General features: G+C 37.5%; 1 protein-coding gene across 3 annotated transcripts in view; it reads right to left on the bottom strand.

The window, feature by feature from the left end:
- Positions 1-19,309, bottom strand: part of LOC126190737 (ankyrin repeat domain-containing protein 13D) — a 124,432-nt gene that overhangs the window by 76,487 nt on the left and 28,636 nt on the right. For all 3 annotated transcript variants that reach the window (XM_049931234.1, XM_049931242.1, XM_049931252.1), the window contains exon 3: positions 7,816-7,940. In XM_049931234.1, coding sequence (XP_049787191.1) covers positions 7,816-7,940 — 125 coding nt within the window. The remainder of the gene's footprint in view (positions 1-7,815; positions 7,941-19,309) is intronic.

Raw genomic sequence — 19,309 nt, 5'->3', positions numbered from 1 at the left:
CCGTATTTACTCGAATCTAAGCCGCACCTGGAAAAAAAAAAAAAAAAAAAAAAAAAAAAAAAAAAAAAAAAAAAAAAAAAATTCCCGAATCTAAGCTGCACCTGAAATTTGAGACTCAAAATTCAAGGGGAGAGAAAAGTTTTAGGCTGCACCTCCAAATCTAAACAAAGTTGGTCCATTGTAATATGAGACAATTTAGGTCGAATGAAAGACGATACAGCTACAGTAGTTTGGTTTGAGTCGTAAGATTAGCAGTTAAGCTTTACCAGGTAGCCATTGGTATGCGTCAGGCGCTCCGTCCATATTTATACGGGTACCCTTCCTTTTTCACGTGCTTCGTCTGGTTTGAATCGATTGCTTATTTTGCTTTGATCTGATAAGTGCCGTTTTCTTTGTTTAGGTGTTTACGTCACGCTAAGCTGTAAATGCATTACTGTACTGTGTCATGCATTGTTTGTCGCATTCTTATAGTGCGTGTTTACGGCCTGTCGCCGCCCGCGGCATGGCTTGCTTTTGTGCGCGCTTACAATTTTTTTAAAAAAAAAAAAAAAAAAAAAAAAAAAAAAAAAAAAAAAAAAAAAAAAAAAAAAAAGGAGAGGAATCGTCTCATTAGCGAAACAATGGCAAGAGACTGCTATTTGTTGTTACTTACACTGCTGCTTTCTTTGATAATGATCAACAAGAACCAAATAATAGACTGCGTATGATAGAACATGTTCTGAACGAGAGTTAGGCGAAAATTTTTCTCCGTTTGAAAATCTTTGCCGCCACTTCTTTAGTACATCAAATTCTGCACAGAAATTAGTCATCTTAGATTTAAAAATCTAGTCAGTTGCCGTGCTTCGTTTCTGACTGTATCACTATTAGGCATAAGAATAATACGAATATAAACATGACATGATACGTATATTCTTCCGCGTTTGCTGTTGTCTCACTCTAGTTTCGTAGTTTATTAGGCAGACAGGATTTAAATGAGATAGCAGCAAACACGAAAGAATACATGGCAAAATGTTTATATTCGTATTATTCTTATGGTGACGAGAATACTGCATGTGATTCACATTTCATCAGGTTCCTATTAGCAACAGTCTTACCAGTCGGATTTTCGTAGTACGTTGAAATTCTGCTAAATTCGAAGATGAACAATACGGAATTTGTATTTACTTCGTTGGATAATGTATGAAAATGCAGTGGTCGAAACTCGGGGCGGAGAAATAAAAGCTCGTCTTCCACCTTTTTTTTAAAAAAATTATTTACTGACGCAGAAGTTTTGTCGCCAGTATTTATCTCTGTGCCTACAAAGCATGCCTGTGTAGCGCTGCATATATTCGACGGCAGAAGTTAGTTGTGGCGGCACCTACCAACATTTTTCAGAACTTCCGCTTGCTTTGCACTCGATTCTAAGCCGCAGGCGGTTTTTTGGATTACAAAAACCGGAAAAAAAGTGCGGCTTAGATTCGAGTAAATACGGTAATTAAAATTCTAGATGTCAGTAGCACATTCAGAGTTGTATTTTTTTTTTTTTTGTGGGGGGGGAGGGGTGGAGGCTAAGAGAGATTGTTACAATCTGTAACCCCTTCCCCCACTACCTTATCCAGGATCTGCCCCAACAGATAATTATTTAATATTGGAATTGAATCTTGACCTCTGTTCCCAAGACCAAGCTTTTTGGATAACCTTAAAATGACCACTCCTTTCCCATGCAAAGAACTATGCCTTTGACATAGCAAACAAAAATAACCTATGCCAACGATCTCCATTCTGTTAACACTTACCATGCTAAGCCCTTAACTGCATGCCACTCCCTGTGTGCTGGCTGATTTTTTCTATTTTCAACGGACTTTCAATAGCTGTCAAGGACGTTTAGTTAGAGATACATAAAAACTACAGGTATGGTTTAAAACTTTAAGGTTTCAACTTTACATGGGTTAACAGTCATGTGTATGGGGCATATACTGTTTCCAAGAAGTGATGCGGATTTCTCCTTGATTTTGCAAAAATAAATTTTTGTCAAAAATTTATTTTTACTACTTTATTCAATTTAAAGAAGAAATAAATTTTGGAAAGTGATCATTTGACACCGAAAAGACATTTGTTATACCATTTGCACATAAAGCATAGCTACATACACATAGCTATTTTGCATAGTGAAACAGTGTGATAAAGCTTGAAGCACGGGGTGACACACAAACCTACATTACACTCACTGCACTCATAAGAAGTATCTTTCCTCCCAGCTTTCCCAGTAATGTTTTTTTGTTTTCCACTACACACTACACAACGTCTTTGTGCTTTCTTCTTCCCTTCTGCCATTTCCAAACGGTTCGGAAAATGTTTCTGTCACAATTGAGCAATCGTTGCAGATCCATGAGAATCCTCAATTCTCTCTCCTCTCTGTAACAATAACGCAGTGCAGACCTCCTGTATAAACTTAGGAGTGCTCAGTTTCTTCTCATTGAAGCAATTGTGCTAAATACAACCGTTGGAAACTGCCATAATTATACAGTGGAAGGCAAGCTTTCTCCACCACTTCACTGTCTTGTGATCAAGTGCTCCATATGAAAGACGCTGATCAAAAAGGTCTACACCAGTTTTATGTTTGTTGTAATCCAGCACTGCCACTGGTTTCAACTTCTCATTGCCTTCTCTTGTAGCAACAGGCAACATTGAGGATGTGTGCCTGGTACTTATGATCCACACATCCCTCTTGTCTTTCCATTGCAATGCTAGCACATCGTTCTTGCGGCGAAATATTTGTTCACCCTTTTTGAGTTTACCCTCTTTGAGAGCCTTGGGCAATCCTTTTCTGTTTGGCATTACAGTCCCTACAACACCAATGTTGGCTCTAGCCAGTTCTTCGGCTAGCTGAACACTGGTGTAAAGTCTGTCAACATATACAGTGTGGCCCTCACCTTGGAGTGAGCCGAGTAATCGCTTTACCACTGCAGAAGCACTGTTGTCCAGTTTATTGTCCTTTCCGTGGTAAACTTCAAAGTTGTATATGTACCCAGATTTGGATTCTGCAAGAATGTATAGCTTCATGCCATATTTGTTTGGCTTATTAGCCATATAAACTTTGAAACCTACACGCCCTCTGAAAGGACACATACCTTTATCAATGGTTAGTGCTTCACCTGGCTGATAACTTTCTTTGAAATTCCTTACCAAATCATCCAGATGAGGCCTGACCTTATGAAGGGCATCAAAGTCTACTTCACCTTCCTTTTTTTCCTTTGAATTGTCATTTATGTGGAACATAGACAAAATATTTAGAAATCTGTCCCTTGGCATAATATTGGGGCAAAAATTGCAGCTAACCACTGGATCACTACACCAGTGACTGGCCATACTTGGCCTCTCAGTGATTGACATGTGGAGAATAATAGCCAGAAACGTCTTTGTTTCAGCAATTGTTAGTGTCCTCCACTGCTTGAATCAAGAATTGGGCCCTAATTTGTTTTGTGCTCTCAGTGTGGCCAGCTTCTGTCTAGCATATAGGTTTGTTTGTTCCTTCATAATTGAAATAACCCTGTCATTTATAAAATGAGAAAAAAAATCTAAATATTCACTAGACTGACCTAGTCCTACATTATTTAGCACACCATGAGACCCTGTAAATAACAAAATGTTTGGTGTTTGATCCACTATAGTCCAGTCATCCTGTGAAATGTCACTCAATCTTGGCCTCTTTCGATGATGAGTGGGGGGGAACACAGGCAGAGGCTCACCTTCATCTGACGACAAATCTGTGTCTGAAATAATACAGAACGTAACAGAACAAATCGCAACATGAACTGTCTTGTTCTGCATCGATTTAGTAAGATGTTAGACTTACCTGGACTATCATTATTTTCCGGCATTTCGTAATCACTATCACTATCGAAATCCGAAAAATCATCAGTAGGTTCAGCAAGTACTTCTTCAATCATTTTTCGAAGTTTTGCATCCTCATCACTCGCCATTGTGAGTAAAAAGAAGATAAACAAGCTAAAACCAAAATACTAGCACCAAAATCAACGGTAAACAATCGACAGGACACCACAGAACATGTAACATACGCGTGAAAAACACACGTGAATTCGTTCGGAAATATATACGGATATATCACATTACCTCACTAGGTGCTGCGATCTAGCGCTAATATGATTAACTACAAGCATTACAGGATCTACAGGTTGTAGCGGGAACGCTAACAAAGCGTTTGAAACACTAAAACAATGTGGAATGCGGCGGGATGTAATATTACGGCAGCCGCATTTTCTTCGTTTCCGCCCGCGACGTAATATTATGGCAGCCGCACGGCAAGTGTTAACAGTTTTATCTGGCGGAGTCACATATCCCGACACTTTTGCACAACAAGTCATACCAAAAACACAGTTTGGAGACATTTTCAATTTGGTGAATCAGATGAATTTCGTATTTTTGCAGTATGCAAATATAAATATAAAACCATCAATACAGCACTTTATATTTGCAGATATATAAATAAAAATAGTGTCTGCTCAGATTGCTCATCACACCTCAGGATACATGATGTCACGCAAACACACATATGACAGAGGGAATAATTTATATCATACTGTACGAATAGTATGACAGCTTCTAATGGAACCACGTTCATTGATTTCACCAACACACAACCAAATTATTACCTTTTAACCTAACCAAGAGCCAGAACTGATCAGGTTGGCACCACAAACTTCATTTCATGAAAGTAAAAAGATCTGAATAAACAAGTAAATAAAAATTCTCAATGTTCTGTTGTATCATCTGCAACATGTTAGTGTGACATATGATGTGATTGGTTTATATATGCTAACTTTCATGTTCATTTACATATTTGTGACACTAGGAGAAGCATTTCAGTTTTCACATGTATAGTTGCATACTATGAACATAAGCAGTTAAACTGATGAATCACATTAGAGAATTCTCAAAAACACATCTTTTTGGTACAACTTACAGTGCAAAAGTAGCAAGCTATGTGACATCGGCAAAGAAAACTTAACTCTATTACAAGTTTAAACAGCCTGGAGATGGACGCATTAGTGTCGGAGAAGGAATTTTTGGTGATGAGATTGGCCATCTCTCAAAGACACGAAGTGACGAATACTTCAGACTGTGGCGAAGGAAACAGTGAATCATATCAGGCTGGACCTTCAATCCAGGATGCCTGCTATTATGGTCACAGAGCCATGAAAGTCTTGTGTTCTCAGCCCTGGGTTCTTGTTTCGGCAGTAGGAAGATAATCAGACTATTAGTAATGACATGTCAGACTTATCTATACCTGACATGGAAGGTCTCTGCAGTGTGAGCATTGCCAATGTTTGCTGTCAATATATAACCCAAAATTTGCTACTGTTGCATTGAAGGTAGTTTGGTTTCCATGTTCTGATACAGAATCCAAGTTGCTATTTTCAAAGTATAGCAAAGTGTTGATGGGTCAGTGGCATAATGTCTCTGACAATAACTCTGCTGTTATACCAATGCATTCTTTAGAGAAACTTTAAGCAATGTTTAACTGCAGTGTTATTTTTTCTTTAAGAAATTAGATTCAATGGGTTCAATGTAAATGTCTCTTTTTTTTCCAATAATGGAAACAAAGGCGATGTGTGATACACAATGAATACAACGTAATTGAGCTATATTTTTGTCTTCATCATAACACTTAAAAAAACTTTTGAATAAGGTTAAATGTTTTGTGAAATTATTTGTACAAAAGCAAGAAATAAAACAGATTAGAGAAATACTTTAAATACATCGGAAATATGCTCGAAATCGTGCATCGCCCATTAGTCAGAAAAGTGAGTGAACAAGACCAATGATGACAACAGCACTTTTAAGAGAGACTTTTTTTTTTTTTTTTTTTTTTTAACCGCACACATACTCTTATGATATTTGAAGGGTTCTCTACTGACACATTTTTGAGATAAAAAATTGCTGTAACATTTTTACATCTTCAAGCATAAATGATAAAAATATGTCAAGGCCACACAACACTAGACGGCACAGTCTGCTTTATGCACCATACAAGTATCATCTAGTACTCTTTAAAATTCTAAATTTATAAATTAAATACTGGACATTAATTTTTCAATCTGCACCTCATTTGCTGTAAATGATTTCGATCATAATTCAAAGGAAAATCAAATGTTTCTTTGATGTAGTTTATTTCCTACTTTAGATAAATGATGTGGAAACATTTGGCATTTACAAACACGGCAAGACTTGGTTGGGAAAGTGTCAATGCCTGCAAAGAATTTTGTCATTACTCTTTCAGAGGATGCTCTTTCCCATTCTTGGCTCTTCTCACATGCTTCTCTGCCTTCAAAATATTGCTGTAACACCTTCTGTGTTTAGCAGGTGTCTTTGGTGATCAGCCATGCTTGCACATCTCTGGTGATGCTTGAGTGGCATAAGAAGATAACTGACAACTATTAGTGCTATTGCTAGCTTTCAACTGGCAAGTGCTAATGGCTGCAGGTAAACAATAGTCATCTACAGAGCTGCAACAACAATGAGGTGTTACCATAGAAACATTTACAAAATTCCTTTCCTACCACTCTCTCTCTCTCTCTCTCTCTCTCTCTCTCTCTCTACTGAAATGTCCTGAATTCCAGTTTGACAGTTAAATGTCACACAAATTTGGACAGTACAGTTAAATATGTGTAAAGAGAATAAACAGCCTACAAAAGCTACATTTTGGTTTTCTTTAAAAGGATATCAACACTCAAGGTCAACAGTTAAATTCAAAAATCACAAAATATGAGCAACTGTAATAACGGAGGTGGAAACAGGAAGAGGAGTTGTCATCATTGACACATACCGAGGACTATAACTATAAAGACAATGTAATAGATTCAAGAAATACAGGAGTGAAAAAAAATAAGACAGCAGAATTTGGATAATCTAGAAAAAAGGTACAGAAAAAAAAAACTGGTCAAATGAAAGAGAGTGCAGTAGAAAAACAGAAAGAAGGATATTGCACAGACAGAATACTAATACATGCACGACAGGGGTAGATGCTACCATCTGAGAAATGAAATGAGCTTAGTTTATTTCATTTCTTAAATGTAATGGTTTTATTGTCATTGTCTGATCATAATGACTGTCCTCTCAATAAGTTTCAGAGATATGTTTATGAACATTCGATTTGCCAAGCTTTTTGTGTTTCAGTTCAGAATATGTTTCTTAACCTGACAAATACCTTCTTGCAATGTCGAAAGAGGGACCAGATTAGTCTATCTTCTTTTTTACTTTGGAAATGTGGTTTGTTATGGTCTCAAGTAACAAAGGGGATATGGAAATTAAATGGCTGGATCCTTCTAAGATTGGTAAGACTAGATACCCTATGAGGGCATATGAGAGACAAAATAGAATTTTTGGAACCTGAAATCTCATAATATAAATTAATTTAGAAATCCTTCTCATGGCACAAGAAGGACAGTATTTTGTAAGCATGTCGTTATTTAAAATATATGTAACAACACTTAAGATCTGTGTAAACATTCAAAATATGTAATGGTCTGGGAAGTGAGAACAAAAAGGTACAATTTTTCTGAAGGTGATCATTATTATCGGAATGAAATGCAACAGGTATAATATGACACGCGAATACTATAGACAGACTGTGAGAGCACGACATTGTCTACATTCTTGAGGACCTTTTCACTATTGATCCATGGAATAAAAAATCTACCAACTCTAACTTGTTAAGCATAATTTGCACATTTTCAAATTTCAGTTGCATTTCATTATTATAAGCCTTGAGCAGAAGTAGGAGCTTTATATTAAATAAATGTTAATCCAACATACCTCTTTCAGTTTCTGTAGCAGTTCAGGTATACCACCAACTCGACTTGAGTATCGTTGGAAGTCTCTCCTTTCTAGGACTAACTGTAGCATCTCTGGGTCACCAGTGGCCACTGCTTCTTGGACAACTGTAAAGATGGCACATTTTTTATATAGGCAACAACCTTGGGCATTTTGTTTCTCCTTGCCATACTTTAGACATACTGGATAACATTATAAAGTGTACTGAAAATGTTCACTCAGGAATCAAGATTTCAGTATATGCTAAAAGTCATAAGAATCCTCCTGTTACAAAGTACTTGAAACCAGTAACACAAATGTCAAACATGGTGAGAATCAAATTTTTGATAGAACCACTGTAGAACAGCAAACTGAGACTATGGCAAAATCAATCTGCAGATGGCAAATTAAAACATTGAGCTGGAGTCATGAGTAATTGATCATCACGTGATGTCCCAAAAGCAATAACAACTTACAAAAATGGTTTCAAGCTATATTCCTACCAAGAACGAAATTCCAGTGAACTGCATACAAACTGTACCTCCTATTATAATACTGCTACATAATTAAGAAGTTACGTCAAAGTAAAATTTCTCACTACCAGCCTAAGGACATCAGAGGCTACAGTCATCGACAATGTTCATGTTCAATCGTTGCAAGTATTGGATGCATTTTTAAGTTATTTATAGATTGTAAGCCATCAACACAAGCACAAGGTCAATTAAAATTTATTAACAGCAGTATTTACCATATCATACTTAACTAAATGAATACACGTCAGTAACGAATTTTCATAGGGTTTTCACTGGTAATTTTAATGTAGCTTGGGGCAACGAATGGGCTTTATTTCATCAAAATCCGATCACCCGGGGGAGGGGGGGGGGGGGGGGGGGACTCGTTTTCCTAAGAGCAGTTTGAGGAATCAGGACAGCCTCACTAAAACATTTTAACTTTTTATTCTCGTTTGATAAAACTATCACAGATTATCTTTATCATAATAACGAACAATTCTCCCATCAACTTATTTGCTTATTATAACAATAATAAAAAGCGTTCGGCTGCAGGAACATCTCCTTCAACAACACAATGTGTTTTTCAATTAAAATCAATTTACTGCTACATAGCAATCTAGTGTTATGTTAACAGTTATCCAAGTCAGGTGATGACAGTGCGGGCGTGGTGGGATGAACCCTCAGATTTGTAACTCACCCTCGGTCAGTCGGGACTGGTGATTTTGTGCACAACTGTTTCGACACAATGTCATGACAGAACTTTCCAAAATGTTTTGTGACCAGTTTCTGCAAAAACTTGATGTTTAAAAAAAGCTGCTGAAACTCATGAGCTGCTTAGAGTAAATTAGTGTTTTTCAATGCCAAGAGTTTGTACCTCAAGGACAAACAGTTAACGTAACCTACTGTGTAAATGTTCTGGACAGATTAGAGAAAAGGGTAATCTGCATCACAGCTACTTAGGTGCTGTCATGGCAATGCACCCAGCAATGCGTGTCACTGCATCTGAAAGTTCCTGGCAAAGCATAAATTGACAATGGTGCCGCAGCCATCCTACAGCACTGAACTCACTCTGGCAGACTTCTTTTTGTTCTCTAAGATCAAGAACATAATCAAAGGATCCCAGTTTGACAGCACTGAGGCTATCCATGCAGCTGTGACCTCCGATTTAAAAGAGATTCTCTTCTAGGCCTTCCAGGAGGCATATCAGGCATAGGAGAGTGGGTGGAAAAAAATATGTAGATGCTTGTAAGTACTTCGAAGAATATTGACCATTTGTGCAGATATTGATGATAAGTTATTTTTTAAAAAGAGAAGTATTTCATGACTTTTGAGACACACCTTGGATGTATGTGTTGCTACTTTAAACCCTGAAATTTGACATGTGAAGTTGCCCAAATCAGACACACTGATCCCAAGTATGGGCTAATTACTTGAAGAGCCGACCCTGTGATTTGTTTCTCATGGCAGCAGCAACTTTTACTGGACACTCAAGCTGCCTCAATGTGAGGAGCAAGTCATCTAGTACAATAAAGATCCTAAGGATGAATACAACCTGCCCTTCAGCAAACCCAATTAAAATAGTGACTTAAATCACATTCCACTTTATAGTAGAAGAAAGTGATGCAAACAATCAAAGGAAGAAGAATGTGTATAATGTGAGATGTGAATATTGTACATTTTGTTTGTTCCTTAGTAATGCTGTCATGAGCATTGAACTACCTTTTCATAATGGGCTGAGATTGCAGGGAACATAAGAGAATCATAATTTTCATATAATGGTTGTATGAAAGAACTGTTGACAGTTTCAAATCTGATTGATGTTACCCTCTAAATGCAGTTTACTTCTGAGGTTCCAGAAGAAAATTTGGGTGATGTTGAGTTGGCAATCTAAAATTTCATCAGAAACTCTGTGGCACACTAATACACTTGTCACACAGCGTTCACTTGTAATTTTCATTCTCCTTCTTTCAATTCACTGTTTTCACGACAAACTTCTGAAAAAGATTCCTCCTTGTCTCGTGCATATTTTTTAAGATAAATCAAAACAGGTTTAGTGTATTGATGATTCAAAATTAAAACTATAAAAAGAAGTAGTAACATGTACAAGTGAAAATATTCATAGAGGTAACTATGTAACTATCAAGTCAGTCAGCCAACTCAATGACAGGGTTCAGATTATACATGCTTTCTCATGATGGAAATTAAATATTCTAGGAGATTGTAGTATCCAAATTTTAATGTTTACAGAAATAAGTGTTCATTTTATGTCTTGGTATTCCAGTTGCTATGGATTTATATATTCATAATCACTTTTTTTAAGGTCATGTAGAGTTGAGCTTGAGTTGAATTTTTCAATTATGATTATAATTTGTTGGCACCAATGCAAGACTGGAAAGAACCACATTCATTTAAAAGTATCATTCAGAATGTAGTGAAGTACTATAAGGGACAGTCAAATGAAAACCTACCATCTGTGACAATGGGACCATGGAATGGTTCCATAAAAATGTTATCTCCACCTATCACACTTCTATGGGACAGTCCTGATGATGCTCTTATCTCCGATGAACACTTGCCATCCATGATAAAGAGCATACTTTCTGTAAAGCCAAACTGGGATTCCAAGGAACTCGTGACTTATTTGTTTTCAAATCTGTCAGCTGCTTCTCAGCACCAGGAATGCCTAGTTCTATGTCCTCCATACGCAAGTCTGTGTGACAGTCAAACAATGGTATGTCCGTATGATCCACTTGCTTGAAGATTTTTAAATGCGGAATTTAAAACTTAAGATTTCCTTTAGCTGTCTTCTATTGCCACATCACATTGGTGAATGCATGACTTCAACTCGCTGTTCTTGGCATGATCTTTCACTAAAGTATGACGGCAGAAGTTGTTATATGATTCTCTTGTAGATCTTTGTTTGGAGGCCCAAAATTCTACTATTTTTGCTTGTTGACATTTTTGCATCTGCTCCCCCTCCTGAGGGCCAACAATTGGTTTCCTCAGCATTTTTTTGTTAAACTTTTGAGGTTCTTTCCTGTCCTTAATCCTCTTACTCCACACATTCTTTTCCAAAGGAAGATTTACAATAAGTTTAAACTTCTGAAGTAATTCCTCTATGGTCACCATTTTGGGATTAAGTTATGCCCATACATTTTCTACATAATAATCTGCTAACAACTGCAACAACATCTCCGCTATATGCTGAGTAGCAACTTTCCTCCTCTGGTATTGTTTCTGAAGAGTCTGATGCATAAAACATGTGTTCTAGGAAATGTAAGACAAGTTGTTTGTGCCAAAGTGCAGTGCAGTATTTACATAAGGTAGCGTAATTCAGCCAAAAATTTTACAATTTTACAGCGTAATGCAGCTAAGATGCAGAGGCCCCACAGGACATATTTTGTATTGGATGCCATCAAACTATATTCAGGACAGTCGAAATTAAAATGTCTTGTGGTGCCTCTCCTGCTTACAGTCAATCAGTTTGACATCCTGTCCCCCCCTCTCTCCCCCCCCCCCTTAAAAAAAAAAAACACCCTCTTCAGAAAATTTGCACTCTTTATTACCTGTCAGCTAACAACTTGCTGCTTTGTGTGACATAAAATTAAATATAGGATCCATAAAACAAGTAAAGACATGAGACAAGCAAGACAATACACATTTCTTCAATCCGTAGCTCCTACATTTTTTTCTCTCTAATCTTGCTACAGCTTTACAAGGCGTCCTTTCCTTTCTGTGAAAGAATCTCTTACCTCATCAAAGTTCGTCAAACGTTTTGCTACATGAAAAATCGAAATGATGTTGTCTAATACTAAAAAGCTGTTAAAATAAAAGGACCCAAGACTGGTGTGGTTTCTCGATCTGATTATGTCTATTTTGTCACTGTCTGCTAGGCCTTTCTAATACTGCAACAATTGTTAACACACACCAAATAAACGAGACTGTTTTGGCACAAACGGTCATTTTTATAATGACAGAATATAATTCACAAAGTACCAATATCAAATGCCTATTAGGCCTACTACAAGCAAAACTCTTTACGTTAGGAAATAGTTTCACACTTCATTCATATGATCCAGTTTCTCAATCATGAGATCAAAAAGTAGTAGTAGAAAAACAAACTTTGAATCACCATATTGTTCCATAACTTGTGTGATATCCCTGTTTCTTCTCCTTCCTCGTTCAAACAAACAGTCTCATTATCACTAATTCTGTAACTATTCCTGCCAATGTCAAAGCTTATTCGCCGCTTAACTTCACTACCTCTGCCAGAATCACCGGTTTAGTTGTCCCGCAATTATTCTCTGGTTAGGCGTTGTTACATGTTTGTATAACACGTTTTCCTTGTTACTTCCAGAATAGAACTTAAAGCAGCTGCTAGCCGGAGACTGTACAAGTGGCCCTTACTAGTATAGCGATCTGGCCAAGAATTTTCTGTCAAATTTCATTTTCTTGGGTACACCGAGAATGTAATGTGTAATCTTTCTTACCTGTTATTCATTTATTTTCACTCTGGTAGTCTGAATCTATGGATTTCACTAGTAATTATAAAAACGCTCATCATTCGCAAACCCAGTCAACCACACAATCACACAGCGATTGACATTCATCCGTTCGGCCTTACTCCGCTCAGCTCGTATAGCCCCTTTTGTCTGTAAGAAAGTTTGTTTCTACATACAATGAGGATTCCCTGACAGACATCATGTACACTATGCACGCATTCACAAATCAACTTAGGATTCATTCAGAAATCAACTTAGAATGTGTTCAAAAACTGACAGGAATGCGATTCAAAGTCATATGAATAATCGATAGACTAAAGTTCGTTGGACGCTAGGCACATTGTGAAACAAAGTTTTTCCCCCCTCAAGAATATGAATTCCCCCCCACCCAACCCCCTCCTCCCAGATCTGGGCCTGCTGTGCATGCATGAGTCTGGCAGCTTTGGCACTCCAGTAAAATTTTTTCCCGGTAGCATCTAGCTGCTTGCTGCGACTGCTTAGACAGCCAACAGCCACATTTCTGTAGCTCCAGAAGCGGGAGATGGTACTATTCAACTGCGCATGCGCATGATCCCGCTCTTAACTGCTAAAACGAATCTAATGTAAACAGTTGTGACGTCACGCTCATTGGAGGCAGTTTGTTATTATGAAGCATTGCATGGTCTCCCTAAAGCCTTTGACACATTCTGCTGTTGGTAGATGATTGTATGAGCACTATGTTTTGTTGCTGTATATGGTGCATTTCCTTTGCAACCTAAGTTTTATTTTCATTTTTTCTCTCGTTCATGTTTTATTGCTGCATTATTATTCTGCAGTAGTGGGATACAGTAATATCCTTTGTTAGAGTATCGGTTCTTACCAGTCAAAATTACAAAAAGTTAACTGAAAACAAAAACAATGAAAAATACCCATAATTCTAAAAAATTGCCGGGTTTTCTCGGTTTTCTTCCGGATGAAAAAATTCCTGGGTTTTATCTGGATCTCCCGGTTGTCCCGGGTCGTATACACCCTGTTCATTCATTACGTCAGCTCTCCATCCTCAGCACAGAGGCTAACTGCAAACATCTTCTTGAGTGCTCACCTCCTTCCTCAAGAAACTTTGCACTAATAATCTTTTATACAAAAAACCTATCAATCTTAACATCAAATAATGGGTTATGTAATAGGGCTGTAGTAGCCACTGTTACTGAATGTCATATTTTTCAGAGCTTAGTGTGTGATTTATAACAATAAGCACTATTATAACGATGACTGTTTCCATGAGAGATTTGTTGCATTAAATGTTCTCAGTGCACTTATCACACCAATCCAAGATATGACCTCTTAACAATATCCACTATTGCCTTATGAGTAAAGCAACTAACTGCTGAACAAGTAACAATCATGTGGCTCCAAATGATGTAGTTCCCACTGCATCCAGAGATTAAGTCTGTTTCTATTATGATGTATAATACAAGGCATACTCGTACACAATCTCCCAGTGTAAAATGTTCACTTCTACACAATGCTGTATGTGTTCTCATAGCTCTATTAATGTTGACACCTACTCTAATTTAAATAGCCTCTTATATGATTGATTCCAAGAAGTTTGAATAGTGGACTAGAATCTATGTTTGCTCAAAAGAGATCTTTTTCCTAATATATTAAGTCATGTTCAGCAACAGCAGATTTTTCTAGATTTCTGAACTCGAGATGCCATTAATGTTCATTACAGCACTGACAAATGTTTCAAGCTGACTGTCTCACATAGCTGGAATTTGCCTGGAACACTGTGAACACCTCCGGCATCGAGATCATGACTCTCTTTCACAGAGCACACCATCTCTCAGCTTTTCTTAGGTAACCAAAGACCAGTTTTAATCCCACATCCATTTAAGACTTACCAAATTTTACTCGACACTGCTTCACAGCACAAAAATTAGGTTTTGTGCTGAACTACTTGTGCTGACTGACTGGCTATGAGATTTATTTTCCAGAGGGCTGGCATGTCCCTGACAGCCATTTTGTCTGAACACTCAAGTTAGACGGTTTATTTCAGTGTCTCATCCGATATGCTTTCAGCTCTATATATCAGAGTGTCTTTTGGACAGGGCAATGGACACTGTAACCACTGAAGCATTAGTCTGTGCTGGTTAGCTCACAAAAGAATGAGTGGTCAAGTAGACTGTGGTCAACAATAATATCTAAAGAGTTCAGCTATACTTCTCTTATTTCCGCAGTAAACTTACACTTGGGAAGTATGCTGTTTACATGCAATGTTCCCTTTAAATGTGGCCTACTCAAAAAGGTATAAACATGGTGACAGAACAGGATGGGCGAAGATGAGCAACGTTTAAGGCATGACCATCAAAACTTCTCCACGATGAAACTAGCTACAGCCAGGGACAAAGGCGGACATGTGACAACTCCACTGATCTTTTCACAAAATTTGCCACTATACAATTATGTAATTTGTGTTCAATGTATAATGGAGTAATCTGGCAAATTATGAAGAAAAGTGTTGAGCAAACTTGGTGGATATTCATTAGGCACTTTCATAACTTTGTCAGTACCTATCATTTTTGATAATGTCAATGAACATTTGGGAATTTATAATGAGGCAAAACAATGCTGTTAATTCCGTTATATATTTGTGCAATCTGTATGCTGGAGAGCTAATGGATGGGTCTCGGTTGTACGCTTTCTCAGCGTATTTAAGAGTACTGTACAATCTTGGTGGGCTCTGAGCCAGAGGCAGCAAATTCCACCTACCATCTGAATGGTCTGATTCATTTATTAACTCTCCTGTCATTCTACTGAGAGCTTGTGTTACCTCTTGTTCTGAAAGTAAATAGGTACTGCCCTAAAAAATTGGCCATTTGAGAGTAGGACTCATGCACACACAGTTCTGTACAAACTTAACGCATCTTATATACAAATAAAAATGTAAATGTTGATTTCTTCAAAATTATACCTCTGCAAAAGTTATTCACTGATTGCTTTGAAATTCTGACAACACTGCATTCAAACGCGAGCATGTTTTTAAATACCTACTGGAGCCCCATATTGTATATAAACTTAATTGGTGAAGAACTCTCAGAGATTTAAGATTTTGAACAAATGAAAATTTTATGTTTTTGTTTATATAGATGTAAATATTTGTTTCTTCAGAATCTTAAACCTCTGAAGGTTTTTATTATATATATAATTTATTATATATATAATTCACAATATAATAAAGGAGATATGTTGTCAGCAAGAACCTCATGTTCTTTTGTTCAGAATCTTAAATCTCCAAAAGTTATTCATTGATTCCTTTCAAATTTTGATACCGTTGCATTCGAATATATGCATGGAGTACCATATAGTTTATAAATATATATGTTATAAATAAAATAAATGAAATATATGAACATATATATTATATGATGCTCCTGTAGGTATAAAAAAGCACACTTTTATTCAAATGCAATGCTGTATCAAAATTTCAAAGGAAGTGGCGAGGAACCTTCAGAGGTTTAAGATTTTGAACAAACAAATATTTACAACTATATAAACAAAAACATAAAATTTTCATTTCTTCAAAATCTTAAAATCTCCGAGAGTTCTTCACCAATTGCTTCAAAGTTTTGATGCTACGTGGCACTAGAATACATGCAAATTATTATAGACTCAATTTTTAATATATATGATATATGGGGGAAACGTTACTACCAAAAATCTCAGTAAGTTTTTGATTGAAGACAACCAATTTTTACATAATACTCAGAAGAACAAGAGGAAACATTTTTACTAAAAATCTTAAAAAGTACTCTACTGATTCACTTCAAATTTTCACATGTTGCTGTAAATAAATTTATGGACACACATTAGCAAACATGAAAGTAGTATTAATGACTCACCAGCTTAGGATTAGAATACTAACACAGAATCTGAACAATAAACAAGAGTCAAGATTACGAGAGGGGGAACAGGAGATGGGGGGAGGGGTGGGAGGAAATGGACATACAAAGTTGAAAGAAAGAAATGGACAGAGAGAAGGGGCAGGACGAGATGGAGAGAGGTATGGGGGGAGGAAATGGACATCAATGGGGGGAAGAGAAGATGGACAGAGAAAAGGGGGGGCAGAGTGGGGAAGAGGTAGAAGAGGTAGGAGGAGACGGAGGAAGACGAGTTAGTAGGAGATAGAGGGAGAGGAAGGAGGAGAAGATGGGCAAAGAAAGGGGGAGGAGAAGATGGACAGAGAAATGGGGAGGAGAAGATGGACAGACAAAGGGGGCAGACAATGATGGAAAGAGAGAGAGGGAGGAAGAGATGGACAGAGACAGAGGGGGGTGTGGGTGGGGAGGAGATGAGGACGAATGTCCAATTCCCATACACATGTGCTTTCTCTTTCCTTTCTTTTCCATGTCATCAAACTGGCCCACAGCAATGACTGGCTGGGAACAGCTAGTTATGTATACTGACAGTTCATCAGTTCTGAGAATTGAGGAATTTTGCCTGTTACCGATGTTGATACAGGCAAGGTATCAGTCCCAGAGATTCCAAATCTTTCAACAATGTTTTAATTTCCAGTTCAAAGTCAGATACCAAACAATAAAAGTAAATTACAAATTCACAATTTTCAGATTCATCCATACCAACATAAACCCAACACTACACTGTACAAGCACTTGTCACAGTCATCCACCCAACACAGATACACACTCTACACTTCCGAACAAGTCAGAGGACGGCAACAGCAAACCACCTCCACTAGGACCTTGCCATGAACAGCAGTAATTCAGAATTCCGGCATCTGTTCCCCCTACACTCATTCCTCTACTTTGTATATGCTCATAATAAAGCATAAAACACAAGTACGGTGGTCGTTCTGCATCAGGAAGAAGAGCTTGTCCCAGCTACATCCCTCATTTCCTGCAGTAATGCATTTACTCAGTGAAGCTTGCTTACTCCCCCCCCTCCCCCTCCCACAAAAAAAAAAAAACACATATAATACTTGCCCTGCAAGCTCCGATAGAATACTATTGTTTAAATTAAATATTCTCAAATGTGGAAGTCAAATAAAACGTCTTGCAAATGCAAGGCTCAAAATATGTGTTCATCATGTGGAAATGAGGTATACTGTAAAGTTGGTACAAATGGTTACAATTTGATCTATGAAAAAGTAAAACTAATATTCTTTGCACATCTGCCCAGGTTTTTTCCCAGCAGCTGTTTCAAACTGAAAGATGGCACATAAAAGAACTGAAAGTTGTCTACACTGTTGTGACATTCAACCAAACCCTTCTCACGTGAAGTCTATGCCGAACTTGAGTTTTATCATATTTATCAGTGTTATATTATCATGAAGAAGCAATTTGTTCTCAGGAGAACCAGTCTTCAATGCACACACACACACACACACACACACACACACACACACACACACACACACACACATACGGCACAAGGGAAATGTGCAGAACAATAGTTGAGGCAGCCTTTTTCAAACCCGATTCCCCTGCTCCCAAACTCAGCCCCAGAAAAATGTAGTCCTACATTAAATTGTCTACATGTAGAAGTCATCCAAAATAGCTACTATGGGATGCAGAAATGACAGACTAGGTTCTACTGAGCATTATAAATATCTTAATCCCGAAGAAATCTCTTTCTAAAAGTAAAAAAGTTAATATAAATACAAAGTACAGCAACATATGCATTTAAACATAGTATTGCCCTCGTATATCTGCATCTCAACCTCTAAACTACCTCTCTGAGGCACACTATTCACAAACTTCCCCATACTTTTTTTCAAATTATTCTATCCTTGAATGGTCCTACAGAATACATTTTCTTAGCATTCTCCAACGTGCCTCCTGACTTTCTGCATAGGTGCCGGCTGCTTTACTTCTCTGCGCCTGAACATACCGGTACTCACTGAAGTTGGCCCCCAGCAGTCGGAAATTTATAAGTGCAAGGCTTAAAAGTCTGTGAACTTTAGCTGTTACCAGCTCTCTGACAATGTAATTTGAAAACATAACTCATAATAATACTTTTCACTGTGTCTGCCTGTTCTCAATGTCTCACATACTCAATGAGTAGTAATCTATTCCCTGGATACAAACTGATCTTCTAGTGTGTTCTTCTCACTGACGGTTATTACTGTGCACTTTACACCCAATTACAAACTCTGTATCCTTTCATAAACAATGCAGAGTACCTCATGCTATGACAGTCTCCTATGCAACATGATGTGTAGGTCGGATAGCTCTGGCCAATTTCTGTGCTCTCGAGTATAAAGCTGCAGAGAACACAGCATGTATTAATCACTACTGCAGAGAGACAAAAGTGTTGTCTAATTACATAAATGGCTGCCTGAACCTAGTGCTGATGGAAAGCAGTGCAGAGTAGTGTAGTGTAGTCTGGTATGTGAAAATATAATTTACACAACACAAAGTTGTGCATAATTTTAACTGTGTACAACATCTATGCAAGGTTAATATGAAATACACGAAACATTTT

Source organism: Schistocerca cancellata, chromosome 1, assembly GCF_023864275.1.
Source record: "Schistocerca cancellata isolate TAMUIC-IGC-003103 chromosome 1, iqSchCanc2.1, whole genome shotgun sequence".
Lineage (NCBI taxonomy): Eukaryota > Metazoa > Arthropoda > Insecta > Orthoptera > Acrididae > Schistocerca > Schistocerca cancellata.
The sequence above is the reverse complement of the archived record's forward strand: the minus strand, read 5'-3'. Positions and strand labels throughout refer to the sequence as shown.